Here is a 14,841-nt window from a genome sequence, read left to right as displayed (position 1 = left end):
GGGGGGGGGCGAGCCGGCAGAATCGTTAGCGCGCCGAGCGAAATGCTTAGCGGTATTTCGTTTGCCGTTACGTTCTGAGCTCAAATTCCGCCGAGGTCGACTTTGCCTTTCATCCTTTCGGGGTCGATTAAATAAGTACCAGTTACGCACTGGGTCGATGTAATCAACTTAATCCCTTGTTTGTCCCCCTCTATGTCTAGCCCTCTTGTGGGCAATATAGAAATGTGTGCGTGCGTATGTGTGTGTGCTTATGTATATATGTGTGTAATGCGTATTTCATACAATCGTGTTAAAAGTGGTTTTATTTGGTGATATATTGAATGTTTATAAGTGAAATATGTTTTGCTATTTATTGCCATGCTGTTGCCATTCGATTGTAATGTTAAACCCGGGGCAAATATCAAATTGAATAAAATAAAATGAAATTAGATAAAATAAAATAAAAAACAACGATTTTTTTTTGTCCTGTAACAGTTGTATGTTTCTATTGTGGTTAGTGTGAGAGATGAACTAAACTAATCGCCCACGGTTTTTTTCTTTCTTGTTTGCTTTTGTTTAATAACACACCTGATAAGTGAAAGAGAAGAAGAGAGAATAAAGAGATATGAAAGGCCATCGGTCTTTTTTTCTTTTTTTTTTTTTTGTCCTATAATAATAATTATCTCATGTGACCAAATCGCATCATAATAAGCAACCCACTGGGATTAAGACCAGATTTTCTTTTAACTGTGGTACACGCCATCCCATAACTGTGAACCAATTTCCGTAAAAAAAAAAAGGAAAAGGAAAACATTAAAACAGAAACTAAGTGCTGCAGTTGAAACAGGAGTAACACAACAAGATTTAGTAATGGCTTATTGCGATTTTATTTTGAGTTTAATTTTCGAGTATGATACTCCGAAAATCGTCCACATTCACAGTAAGAAAGTCGGTATTATCAATCGTTTATTACAACTGATTATAATTGGATATATTGTTGGGTAAGTCGTTGTATTTTCTTCTCCTCATCTCGTTTTACTTTGGGTTTTTTTCCTTTTATTTATATGAAATAGCTGATGGTTATTAAAACAAGAGAAGAAAAAATCTAAAGAAAACAAGGAACAGACTTTGTACTCCCCCAATTTGATTAAAGATGTGAGTTTTCATATATATAAGGTATATATAACTGGTATATATAAGGTATATATAACTGGGAGGATGGAGGTTTTTTACGAGAGGAGATTGATGAAAGTTTGCTGGTTGCAGCCTGAGTAAGGATTATAAAACCTTGTCGGGTTACAGAAAGAACAGAGGAGCCACCAACGGCAACAGAGAGGCTGGTGAAAGAAAATATTCTAGATCTAGATGGTTCTGGCTGAAAAGAGGACGATTAGTGGAGATCAGTTGAATGCCGTTTGGATACAGGCCCAGACTTGCTTAATTTAGGTCGAGTTGCTTGGATGAGGGTTTTAAGGCCCGAAAAACACCTCGGCTATACACGGCACTGACGACATATCCAAATATTACATCCATAAATATATGTTGAGTTGACAACATTTGCAGTTGTTGAAGAAACGATAAATCGAAAGCATTCTACTCACATAATATGTTTTCGTCAATATTTCACACATGTTGTCACAATAGCCGCAACAGGATATCTTTGCGAGACAGACATTCCTTCAAGTTGTAATAACGAAAGTGAAAATATTGACATAGCGTCAATATCCCGTTGACTGGGTCGAATAGATGCCTCGCCCATTTTTGTTTTTCCTTTCTAATATTTCTTTTTCTCTCGTTTCTTTTTTCAAAAGTTTCTGCTAATTCTGAAGTTTTCTTCAACGGAGATTACGACTTCACATAAAGGAAAAAAAACAACAGCTTTTCACATTTTTCTTATTCCCCCTTTTTCTCCAGTTTTTTTCTTCTTAACTTAGATTTTTTATTATTTATTTAACTTTTTAAAATAAAATTATTACAATTCTGCAAAACATTTGTTTTTTAAAATTAATTTTTTTTTTAATTTCAAAATATTTTTTTCTGAAATTCCTATACCCATTGCTTACAATAATTTTCGGCTTTCAATTTGTAATAATAAACTGAGAAGGTTCTCAATAGATACGTTTTAAACATAGCTAGTTCACTTATGCTAAACTTGGAATCTTTCGGTTTAAGATCACGTAGTGAAAGTGAAAAACAAAATCGTCAATGAAATGAATATTACCTGATCTATTTGCCTGATCTCTAGCATACCCTAAATGGTTATTTACTACCGAGTGCTGCAAGGTCTTACAGACATGAGATTAGAATGTCGCAGGAAAGAATTGCAAGATGGATTCTTCAAAGTGAGCCAAATTGGCAGGAGCCCTAGGGACAGACCAAGAACAAAATGGTCGGATAATATCCATGACCTCAGTTGGTTACGTTTAGGAATACAACCGGAATGTCTAACAACAGTTGCTTCTGTTAGGACCCAATAGAGAAGGTATCTGAGGACTCTTCCGGCCATGACCCTCCCAGGGATAGATGACTGAGAAAATGGTTGGATGGATGGATTCATTTTGAAAAGTTCAAGTGACTATTCTTGAATGATAACTGATTATGAAATAACAGTGAATGTCTGAATCTCTTATGACTAAAATAAAATATTTAATTTGTAGAGTAATAATGTGCATTACAACTAAAAAGATTGCATAAATGGCTTGTTTAAATGGTTTATTTGCTAGCAAAATAATTGTAATGCACTTAATCAATTTTGTTTTCATATCACTTTGGTTTTACAAAAATGTTGTTGAACATGTCTAAAATGTATGTCAAGAACCATTTTATTTATAGCTGTCAGCCATAATTTGTTGGGAAAATGATAACTTAGGTTGAATTAGATGCAAGTTAGAGGGAAACCGGTTTTTCCATTATCAAGTTCTTTAAATATTTGAATGCTGCAATACAACGTGGCCATCACAATCAGTATGGCTTGTGTTAGTGTGTAACATGCATCAGTTAATGGTTTTTTGGTACCTCATGGACATCTAAAAGTTCACGAGCCGACATAGACATCCTTCTTGATGCTGTGATACCTGGAGAGAAAGGAGATTGTATCAGGACTGACTTTGTTTCCTTGAATTTTGTAAAATAACTTTGTCATTATTAAGCTGGTGTTTAGAACATGAATTAGATGGGAATTTTAATGGGAAGTTTTGATTTATACCGGTTTAAAACAAAAAATTCATACCATAGGTTGGTCAGAAACAAGTGAACCGTTTCGATGCCAGTCTGCTTTCAAGACTGCCTTGGTTCTCTAACACAAGTTTCATGTTTTTTAAGTGATCTGAATCAAAACCTTCCATCAAAATTTCATGTTAATTTATGTTGTAAGCCCTAGATTAACAATAAATAGTCATTAGTTTTCTCAAAATCGACAAGTCTTCAGAAATTCTTATGGATTTGCAATTTGTCTTCACCCAGTCCACATTAAAAAACAGAAAAAAAGCTTCACTACCCTGATAGAGGCTCCTTATCCTGATAGAGATTCCCTACCCTGATAGAGATTCCCTACCCTGACAGAGATTCCCTACCCTGATAGTGGTTCCCTACCCTGACAGAGGTTCCCTACCCTGACAGAGGTTCCCTACTCTGTCAGAGGTTCCCTCTAAATAGTTTGTTTCTTAATCCATTCCCATCCAAAGCATATACGTTAAAACAAAAGTGTGGAACCTTTTCTGTTCCGGGTGGAAACTGGAATGGCATAAAAAACAGGTCTTTTTAGTTTCCTGCTCTACAATAAATATTTAAAAGAATTTCAGCACAGATGTAGTTTTTCACACCAATTATGAAAATCATAACCATTTTTTGAGATATTAAAAGCAAAGAAGTTATGAATCTTTAAATATTGAAATTATTTGGAAATTTCTAGAAAAAAATTGGATCTGGTATGTGACATGGAAAATATCCTAAAATTCTGTAGAATGTTTCTGTGTTGAAAGAAATAAGAAATTTTTAATTTTAGAATTTCATAAATAGACATAAAATAACTCGGGCAACATTAATTAAAGTGTTATAATACATTAATTAGTTACACAATTATAATAATTAAATGCAAACATCAAAGGCACCATAGAGTATAATGTTGAGATTTTTATGAAAAATAATTTAAACAACATATAAAATGAAGTTTGTTTAGAAAAATATAATTTTGCAGACAGGTTGTGCTCTAGCATGGCCACAATCAAATGACTGAAAGAAGTAAAAGAATAAAAGAACATAAGGTGGCAAGAATTGTTAGAATGTGAGAAAAAAATGTTTTGCAGAATTTGTTCCAGTTCTTTACGTTGTGAGTTCAAATCCAGCTGAGGTTAATTTTGCCTCTCGTCCATCTGGGGTCAATAAAATAAAGTACTGACAAAGTACTGGGGTCAATAGTATCATCAAATCCTTTCCTTCAAAAAATTGTTGGTGTTGCACCTAAATGACAGTTTTCTTTGTGTATAAGTCAGCCTACCTTAATTGGTTGTACACCTGGGGCTGAAAATTTGAATTATATGCTGGGAAATATGGCATTTGGCAATTAGCTAACAATTTGACCAAGTAACTAATTAATTATTTGATTAATTGGTCAGTCAATCAATCAGTGAGCTAGGTTTGTCAAATTAATTCGTCATCATTCACAACATCTTCAATAATATATCCAAGTCTGCTTCAGGTTTGTGTTTTTTTCATTTGCATAATGGCCCTTCTTTATATATAACATAACGTCCAAGTGGAATTATATATATAAATATGTGACAGGTATTAAGTTTGGCCGATATAATTCCTTTGTATTGAAAAAAAATGTGCTACCCAGCTTCTGAAATACCCTGAAGTTTTTACAAAAGTAAATATCTTATTCAAAAAGCAGGGTAGACAAATATTTTGTCTTTTGTACATATAATAATAGATTTTTCCACTAATTATGGCATCATCGTATATGTTTCTGTCTTTGACAGGTATGTTATTGTCTACAAGAAAGGTTACCAAGAATTTGATTTTGTAGTTGGATCCATCAGCACGAAAGTAAAAGGCATCGCTTTGACAAACCGAACAATTTTGTCAGACACACCTGGAGTCTGGGATGTGGCAGACTATGTTGTTCCACCTCAGGTGAGATAAACTGAAAATAACCTTTCATCACCAGATACAAGATCACCTCCTCCAATGCCCCCACCCTCAAAAATGTTTTTTTTTGTTTTGTTTTGCAAGTACTTGATGACCCTGTCAGTGCAGGTGCCACTTAAAGCACCCAGGACACTCTGTAAAGTGGTTGGTGTTCGGAAGGGCATCCAGCCTTAAAAATCCTACCAAAACAGTTACAGAAGTCTGGCACAGGCTTCTGCCTGGCTGGCTCTTGTCAAGCCGTCCCATCCATGCCAGCATGGAAGGTGGACTTTAAATGATGATGATAATGATGATATGTGTGTGTATGTGTGTTGAACCATTGACCCCTATACATTTTTTCCTCTCTCTGATTTTTTCATTCTCTCTCCATTTTTTCCTCTCAATCCCTTCTGTCAAAGAACACAGGTTCAAAAATGTCAAAGACTTCTCCATTCTTCCCAAGCACCAAACGAATACACCTGCTTCTTGTTCATTCACCTGTCCTTTCTCTTTTGTTACCTGTAAATTTGAACTCTGTATATATCTTGATATTTTACAGGAGAACGGTGCTGTGTTTGTAATGACCAATGCTATTATAACGTACAACCAGACTCAAAGGTGTCCCCAAGTAAGTAAACCACCACTACTACTACTACTACTACTAGAAATGCTTTCATTGTTGTTCTTGCTACTGTTATCAATGCTACGGCTATTACTGTGAGTAGAGTGAAAGTGTGAGGTGATAAAGGTGTGACTGATGTTCATTGATACTATAAAAGAGATATCACCATGGTTAGGGTCCAAAAAGATTAATAAGGGAGATATCACCATGGTTAGTGCGTACTGGAAATATGAGACCTCATAACTGTGCGTGGTATACTGTGATGCTATGAACTGGGTGGACGGAGGGGTGTGGTATAATTATGTCTGGTATACATTGTGGTTATAAATGGAATACCACCATGTTTGGTAAACAGTGAGACAAAGAATGGGTCAGCACTAGATTTGGTGGAATGTAAGACTATAAGACTAACTTTATACTCTCTTCTTCCTCTCTCTCTCTCTCTCTCCTCCCTTTATTTCCCATCGTAGATGGGAGGATTCTTAAAGATTCCGTTCGCGCATTCACAGCAAACGAGGCACAAGGTCAGACTTTAGATCGTATCGGTGTATTTTTACCCACTCCAATGTTTACACATGGCCAGTTATACGTCACTATGAGTAGAGCAACGGACTTCAGTAATTTGAAAATTAGTGTTGACCAAACCGAAAATATTGTCTACAAAGAAGTTTTGTAATCATATTGATATTATCGAAATGAATATGATTCATAATTTAAATAAGGAAATTTGTCAACTTTGAATGTATAAGAGTATAAACAAGTGTAAAATAGTGCAAACAACTAAAATAAAAGTATATGTAAATAACATTTTTTCTTAATACTTTTTATGTAATGGTTGAAGGAAGGTCTGGATTTTTTTAGGAGTGGTCCACATAACCATTCATGGTACAGAGGCTGGGAGACTATTTCAGTTTGGGAGTGAATCATCATCACCTCACAGAGTCACAAACACATCATATAGCTGTAATAGAATATTATATCACCAAAAATAATATGATTTCTCTAAGACATCAGCCAGTAATCTATCAAGTCCATTTACATATTTCTCAATACATACTGCCATTATGCCTTCACTCCCTCATTTTATGCCTACATCGTAGATGGGTAGATTTGCAAGTATATATATATATATATATATTATATATATATATACATATCCACATATGCCACAAGATTACTACCTGCTCAATACCCCCTCCTCTCTCAAAGGATCTTAGTCTTGCAAGTTACTTGGTGACCCTTCCAGTGCTGGTGCCACATAAAAAAAGCAGCGAGTCCTCAATGTAAAATGATTGGCATTTGGAAAGGCATCCAGTTGCAAAGACCATGCCAAACTGACCTCTCCTGTGCTGGTGCCACATAAGCATTCAGTCCACTCTGTGGGTTGGTTGGTGTTAGCAAGGGCATCGAGCTGTAAAAAAAACCCCTGCCAAAACAGACACTGAAGCTTAGTGCAGTCTTCTGCCCAGCCAGCTCTTCTCAAGCCGTCCAACCCATGACAGCATGGAAGGAGGACGTTAAATGATGATGAAGTAAGTCAGAAAAAACAGGTATGTATCTATTGGTCAATAGAGTGAGATTCTTACAGAATTACAGTTACAGTTTATCATTTAAGCAATCTGTTTTGCATCGAGTATTGGATGACCAAGTATCAGATAACAAAGTTGATTATCTTAAAGCGAAACATCCTGTTATCTGATATCTACTGTGTGTATCCAATGTTAAATTGATTTATAAGAAAGATGAAAATGGATCTGTAAAACATTGTGTGTGTGTGTGTGTGTGCGTAAATATGTATATCTATCTAGCTAGCTATTTATGTGCACACATGTATGTATATGTGTGTGTATATACATATATTTGTGTGTGTGTGTGTGTGTGTGTGTGCATATGTGTGTGTGTGTATATATATATACTGGCTGGCTCCTTGTGCTGGGGGCACATTAAAAGCACCATCCGAACGTGGTCGATGCCAGTGCCCTACAACTGGCTCCTATGCCAGTGGCATGCAAAAAGCACCCACTACACTCTCAGAGTGGTTGGCATCAGGAAGGGCATCCAGCTGCAGAAACCTTGCCAGATCAGGCTGGAGCCCGGTGCAGCCCCCTGGCTTGCTAGTCCTCAGTCAAACCATCCGACCCATGCCAGCATGGAAAACGGATGTTAAACAATGATGATCATAATGATGATGATGAGATGTGCATATATATATATATATACATATATATATATATATATATATATGCTGTGCGTGAGAAGACCCGGCAAGCCAAGTGAGATCGTTGCCAGTGCCCCTGGACTGGCTCTTGTGTGGGTGGCACATAAGACACCATTTCGAGCGTGGCCGTTTTCGTGCGGGTGACATGTAAAAGCACCCACTACACTCTCTGAGTGGTTGGCATTAGGAAGGGCATCCAGCTGTAGAAACTCTGCCAAATCAGATTGGAGCCTGGTGTAGCCATCCGGTTTCACCAGTCCACAGTCAAATCGTCCAACCCATGAACGCATGGAAAGCAGACGTTAAACGATGATGATGATGATGTCATAGTTATGTAAATCCTGAAAGTATATAAGTTAGTCTGTGCAAATTCTTAGAGTCCCTGTTTAAATAACAATGTCTGTGTGTTGCAGGATGTTGCTTCTGGTGATTTTTGTACCACCGACGCTGACTGCCCAGCTGAAACAATGATACCAAGTGGCGATGGTAAGTAGTTTTGTGGGTTTACTTTTAGTCCAAGATTATCCTGATCCAGGAGATCTTAAACATTGAATTAAGATAAAACGGATCTTTGTTTAGATTAGGGGTTGGCCAAGTGGTCAAAAGTGAACCCTGGGGTCTATGTGGGTATCCAAGCGGGTTGATAAACAGCCAAAACAATTTGGGGCATTAAGCTTTTTGTTACTACATTTCTGTTAAGATAGTTTACCTTTTCTTGAATAAATTTTCTAAATAATGAAGTACTGCATTTGACACACCTATAAGTCACACCTTTTTTACCCAAAAATGGCTAAAAAATTTCCTCTGCATCCAAGCACTCAATGTAGGGCTCAAAACTTGTGACTGTTGGCTGAAATTATACATCAGAGGTCATGTAAATGTAACCTAGGCTATATCAAATGCGGATGCAATTAACTGCTTATAATTACTGGTGATAACAAAGTTATACAGCTAAGTGGAAGAATTAAAACATTATTTTATTGGTAATTTATTGTGCAAAAGTATGGCCTAGGCTAGGGTGCGTCCTATGGTGGTGGTGGTGATGATGATGCATTCAAAAGGTTCTAGATTATGTGAAGTGATTTTTATTTTCCAGGCTTCAGAACTGGTCGCTGTGTAAATTCTTCCCAAAATGGTACTAAAGTCTGTGAGATTTATGCCTGGTGTCCATTTGAAAATGATACTTTAGGGTAAGTGTTGGGTCAATTACTTTTTTTTTTCTGATTTTAACAAAAACTGTAAAGATAAATTCATACCCAAATAATACAAAAAATACAAAAAAAAAAAAAAAAAAAAAAAAAAAAGAAAAGAAAAACAGTTCCTTCTGCTTGACATGCAAAAACTAGATCCCACTGGAAATTGCTTGCTTTGCATTGCAACTATGAAAATCCCAACAATTTTTGGAGAGATTGTTCATAAAAGTTTCAGAGACGTACTTGCCAGACAAGTGTTTTGATCTGAGACTGTGTTGAAACTAGAACAGTTACAGGGTGGACGACACATGTTGGTCATTCAAAAACCAGTGACCAGGTCGTAGTTGGTGCAATGAAAATATGGACACCAAATAATAAAGAATTGAGTGAAATCATATCTTTGTGTGTTTTTGGATGGCCAATATGTCTTCCATGCTGCAATTGTATTAACCCTCCCAGAGTTCTCAAATTTCTGAATATTACTTTTAAATTTTTACAGATGATTGAAAATACGTTATAATGATAAAAATAATTATTAAAACTCCTTTACTTCAAGTAGAAATAGAAATATTCGGTGTCCTATAAATAGGACACTGAGACAATGTGATATAGCTTATTTAATGTTCTCATTTAGTGTCCTATTTATAGGACTGCGGGACTTAATGGGTTCATAAAACTTTGTTGTATTTCAGGAGAGTCATTATGCCAATAAGAAACACATTTACTGGTTTTTCTGAAGTGATTCTTCATCCGTGTTCTTCCTTTTTCTACTTTCAGAGTGTGCTCAGACACTTCCCATTGACATCACCAGCATTGCCCCTTCTTTCTAGTAATTCTCACCTACCCTTATGTAATCTTTTCTGCTCTAAGGCACAAGGCCCGAAATTTTGGGAGAAGTGGGGGGGGGGCAGTCGATTAGATTGACTCCAGTATGCAACTGGTACTTAAGTTATTGACGAAATTGTAATGGAAGGTTTTAATTTAGATATGACCACTTAAAAATGAAGGTTTTTCTGCCATGAAACCAGAGGAGTTCTGAAGGCAGAGTTTGTATCAAAAGAGTTAAAAGTACCAACTGGGCCTTTGAACCAATCTGAAGGACTATGTTGTTATACATTTAATATCTACCTGTCTACTGACCACACTAATTACCATTACCCCTCCTTTCCTCCCTCCTACAACAACAACTACTACTTACTACTACTACTACTAACTTGATAATCTGTCTCTTGTAGTGAGCCCTTACTGAAATCAGCAGCTAATTTCACCATCTTCGTCAAGAACAACGTTCATTTCCCTAAATTCAAGGTCTCCAGGTAAGATTTTAAATTATTTTCTAAGACTCTGCTGTCATATGCAGGTAAACGCACGTGCAACCCCCCCCCCAAATCCAAAAGTCACATGGAGCCAAGTCTGGCGAGTAGGAAGCCTGACGAATGAGTGGTGTGTTTTGCTTGACAAGGAATGCTCGAGTGACGTGGGTGGAATGAACAGGAGCATTAGATTGGTGGAGTTACCAATTCTTTGCTGCCCACAGGTCGGGTTGTTTTTGCCACACAGCTTCAAGAAGGCAACAAAGAACGCCCAGGTGGTATTCTTTGTTAATTGTCTCACCTTGTAGTGCATAATTATGGCTCACTGTCCACTGAGGTGGGGCCGTCTTTGAACCGATTGTACCACTCCTTTATTTGTGTTTTCCCAAAGCATCATCTCCAAAGGCCTTCTGAATCTTCTCAATTGTCTTGGCTTGAGTACCACCAAGTTTTGAGCAGAATTTGTTACAGCATCTTTGCTCAATACACTCAGTCATCGTGACTCAAACAGAGAAATTGCACATCACACTCTGAAGAGTGAACGTCTGTACTCAACGCTTCACTGTGGGCGAATGGCGCAACCTAGAGACACAAGAATTTTTGTTCGTGCTCAGGAAGGACGCAGCCACCTAAATACCCTTGCAGATTTTGATCATGCATTATTATTTTGTGCAAAAAAAAAAAAAAAAAAAAAAAAAATCTAGGTCAGATAATTTTTGATTATGACCTCATACAGTAGTGTGTGGGGGGGGTTGTTCCCCACCACTGCTTGACAACCAGTGTTCAAAACAAACCTCATGGAATAAGTACCAAGTTTTAATAAAATAAGTCCTGGGATTAGTTTGTTCAACTAAAAAAACTCTTCAAGGCGTTGCCTCAGTATGGTCACAGTGCAACGACTGAAACAAGTAAAAGATCTAGTTTATATTTCAGCAAGTCCCAAATAAGCTTCAAACTCCTGCCCTATTTTATTTCAGAACCCTTGACCAGGGAGTGTTGTGTTGTTATCCTGTTAGCCATTATTATGAGATTAGAGTCCAGACACTTAACTCTCATACGAGATAACCTACATAGTTATAAATAGCCATCACAGTTTGAACAAACACATTATGTAGGAGACAGTGAAGGAGATAGACTTTATATGATTGTGACTACTGCCAGAGATAACAGTCTACTGTCCCTCAAATTATACTTTTCCTTTATAAAATATTGTGTAAGATATCAGAAGGATTTTAGAGACTTTCAAGAAGACATGAAATAATGGAGCACAGGATTTTGTCAGTCTCAAAGCGCCGAAAATATTTTGGTAAATTAAATTTAAATGTTGAAGTGAATCTAACGGCTTTTGTGTGTTATTTTAAATGGCTTATAAACACCTTCCACGCTGCAATTGTGCTTGTTCCAGTACACAATCTCAGATCAGGTTACTTGCTATGCAAGTACATCTCTGTAATGAAATAATTCTTTTTTGGACTATCTTGAAGCACACACGTAAATTTATAAATAATAGCAAAAGTAAATGTCAGTTTAAAATTTTGGCACAAGGCCAGCAATTTCAGGGGTGGGGTGAGTTGATTGCATCCATCAGCCCCCAGTACACAGTTAGTACTTATTCGAATGGCACCAAAAGAATGAAAGGCAAAGCCAGCCTTGGTAGAATTTGAACTCAGAATGTAAGGGACCAGATGAGATTGCATTTAGCATTTGGCCCAGCAATGCCGATGCCTCTGCCAGCTCAGCACCGGAATAGAATGGGGATATTGGATCGGAAAAACCTTTTGGAACAGAAAATGTCCAAAAGGGTTTTCCATCATCATCATCGTTTAATGTCCATTTTCCATGCTGGCATGGGTTGGACGGTTCGACTGGGGTCTGGGAAGTCAGAAGTTTGCACCAGGCCCCAATCTGATCTGGCAGTTTCTACAGCTGAATGCCCTTCCTAATGCCAACCTCTCCAAGAGTGTAGTGGGTGCTTTTCATGTGCCACTGGCACAGGAGCCAGAGCTGCTGGCATCAACCACGATCGGAGGGTGCTTTTTACATGCCACCGGCACAGGGGTCACAACTACAATCCGATAAATAGATAACAGTTCTCGAGCCTGTATACACAGTCAAAGCGGCACTGGCATCGGCCACGTTTGGGTGGTGCTTTTTTACATGCTACCGGCACAGGGGTCACAACTACAATTTCCATTTGATTTGATTTTGATGTTAATGAAGTTGAAAAATCTAAATCTAAAGGGACACGAGTATTTTTGCAATATCAATTCCATTGGTTAATACATTTGAAGAAGATCTTTTGTGCAGAATAATGTGAAATATTTATTTAGATTTCTTAGTTCATAATTGATGTAAATAACTTTCAGATCAATAAATTGTTAATTGAATGAAGAGAAGCCAGTTATGTTTTCATCAATAACAGTTAGACCCTGGTCTATATTGACAATCAATACAGTATTTGGGCTACCAGTGGAAGAATGTCACAGATTGCAGTTGGTTACTTTAGTTTTCTCCTCTCGGATGGCAGTTAATCACACGTTTTTATTGGTGATTAAATTTGAACTCACTCCAGCAAACTACCATATTTTCTGGCATACAAGTTGACATAGAATAAAAGCATAAACATTCAAACATCATCACTGTCTCTTCAAATCCTGCAGCATTCCATATGGAATTTTTGGTCCCCCAAATTTGTCTTGGTACATAAAGTGACTTAGCTTTTATGGCTGTCAATTTTGGTCTGAATCATCTGATTTGTGTATACAGGCTCGAGAACTGTTATCTATTTACTGTAAAGAAAAATAAACCATCTGAGAGTTAAGTACCCTGCTCAAGAACCAAGTGTAACAGTAACAGGACATGTATGGGGAGCCCTTTGGGGTCTCTATTCGATATATTATCCCAATGAGCTGGAAATACCAGTTTCTGAAAACAGGATACAAAGCATTCAAAATATTTAAAAAAAGCATTTATCTTATTATTCCTAAATATTTGATATTAACCGAGACACACAGGTGTAAAACCAAAAAAAAAAAACAATAAATTTATATAATTTTGTTTACAGTTTATTCTTTTTTATATTTTGTTTTTACCTCCTATTTCTTGGATTTTTTAAAATATTTGTTTCTCTGTTTTTTTTTTTTTTGAAATTTGTATTTTTGTTCATTAATACAGGGTTAATGTTGATTCGAATATGTCCAAAAACTGTACCTATGATCCCCACACTTTGAAATCCTGCCCCATTTTTCGCATGAATACCATCACAGACATCATTGGAATACCTTTTCAAAAAGTTGCCCTTCAGGTAGATAGCACCTTCGTGCCGGACATTTATTATTTATAATATTATAATAATTATCATTAACATCATCATCATCATCATCATCATCATCATCATCATCATCATGAAGATGGTGAGCTGGCAGAATCATTAGCACACCAGGGGAAATGCTTAGTGGTATTTCACCTGATGCTATGTTCTGAGTTCAAATTCTGCTGAGGTCCACTTTGCCTTTCATCCTTTCGGGGTTGATAAATTAAGTACCAGTGAAATACTGGGGTCAATGTTATCGACTAGTCCCCTTCCCCTCCAAAACTGTGCCAAAGGTGACAAGCTGGCACGGTTGCTAGTGTCTAAGTGGCGTCTCCATCCGTGTTATATGTTCCGAGTTCAAATTCTACTGAGGTCCACTTTAGCTTTTGTTCTTTTGGGGCTGATAACATAAGTACCAGTTGTGTACTGGGGGTCGATGTAATTGACTTATCCTCTGCCCCCAAAATTACTGGCTTTGAGCCAAAATTTGGAATAATTATTATCATCATCATCATGTTTTCAACAGTTTTTCCAGAAGATTCTTCTCCCCCACCAATGCACACTTCGAGCACACTTCCGTGTTGCGGGAATAAAATACGATCTCAGGCGCAGCTGTTTGAATGCAAATGATTTGTCACAGCTCGCTGCACATTCAGCATGTTTTATTGCACACAAACATACATGCATACACACTAACACACACACGTAATGCATGCGCATATGCAGAAATATGCGCATACAGATAGAAAGAGAAAGAGACAAAATGATTGATTTATTAAACACGACTGGCATTGATATTTTCCCTCTCCTCAGAGACATAAAGAGAAATATGCTCACACACAAACAGAGAGAGAGAGAGGGGTGGTGGTAAGGGAGAGAGATGGAAAGAGAGAGGGAAATAGAAAGAGAGAGAGATATGGAGAGAGATCGATTATGTGTCCTTATGTGTGAGAGAAAGTGAGAGATTATGTGTGCATGTATGTAAGAGTGACAGAGAGACTATGTGTATATGTTTGTGAGAGAGAGAGAGAGAGAGAGAGAGAGAGAGAGAGAGAGAGAGAGAGAGAGAGAGAGAG

At 37.1% G+C, this 14,841-nt stretch overlaps 2 protein-coding genes across 3 annotated transcripts in view; one reads left to right on the top strand and one right to left on the bottom strand.

Moving 5' to 3' along the window:
* LOC106876042 (rab5 GDP/GTP exchange factor) overlaps window positions 1–1,746 on the bottom strand; it is a 24,285-nt gene extending 22,539 nt beyond the window's left edge. The window contains exon 1 of the mRNA XM_014924425.2: window positions 1,581–1,746. The gene's annotated coding sequence lies outside the window, so the exon portion shown is untranslated. The remainder of the gene's footprint in view (window positions 1–1,580) is intronic.
* Window positions 573–14,841, top strand: part of LOC106876052 (P2X purinoceptor 4) — a 21,572-nt gene continuing 7,303 nt past the window's right edge. Inside the window, exons 1-7 of one of the 2 annotated variants that reach the window (XM_014924450.2) lie at window positions 576–980; window positions 4,959–5,112; window positions 5,666–5,734; window positions 8,360–8,432; window positions 9,043–9,136; window positions 10,375–10,455; window positions 13,627–13,756. In XM_014924450.2, coding sequence (XP_014779936.1) covers window positions 850–980; window positions 4,959–5,112; window positions 5,666–5,734; window positions 8,360–8,432; window positions 9,043–9,136; window positions 10,375–10,455; window positions 13,627–13,756 — 732 coding nt within the window. In that variant the 5' untranslated portion in view covers window positions 576–849. Of the gene's footprint in view, window positions 981–4,958; window positions 5,113–5,665; window positions 5,735–8,359; window positions 8,433–9,042; window positions 9,137–10,374; window positions 10,456–13,626; window positions 13,757–14,841 lie in introns of both variants that reach the window. The other variant, XM_014924449.2, reaches the window with a different exon arrangement.

This window comes from Octopus bimaculoides, chromosome 25 (genome assembly GCF_001194135.2).
Source record: "Octopus bimaculoides isolate UCB-OBI-ISO-001 chromosome 25, ASM119413v2, whole genome shotgun sequence".
NCBI classification, from domain to species: Eukaryota; Metazoa; Mollusca; class Cephalopoda; order Octopoda; family Octopodidae; genus Octopus; species Octopus bimaculoides.
Note: the sequence above shows the minus strand (reverse complement) of the source record. Positions and strands in the feature narration are given on the sequence as shown.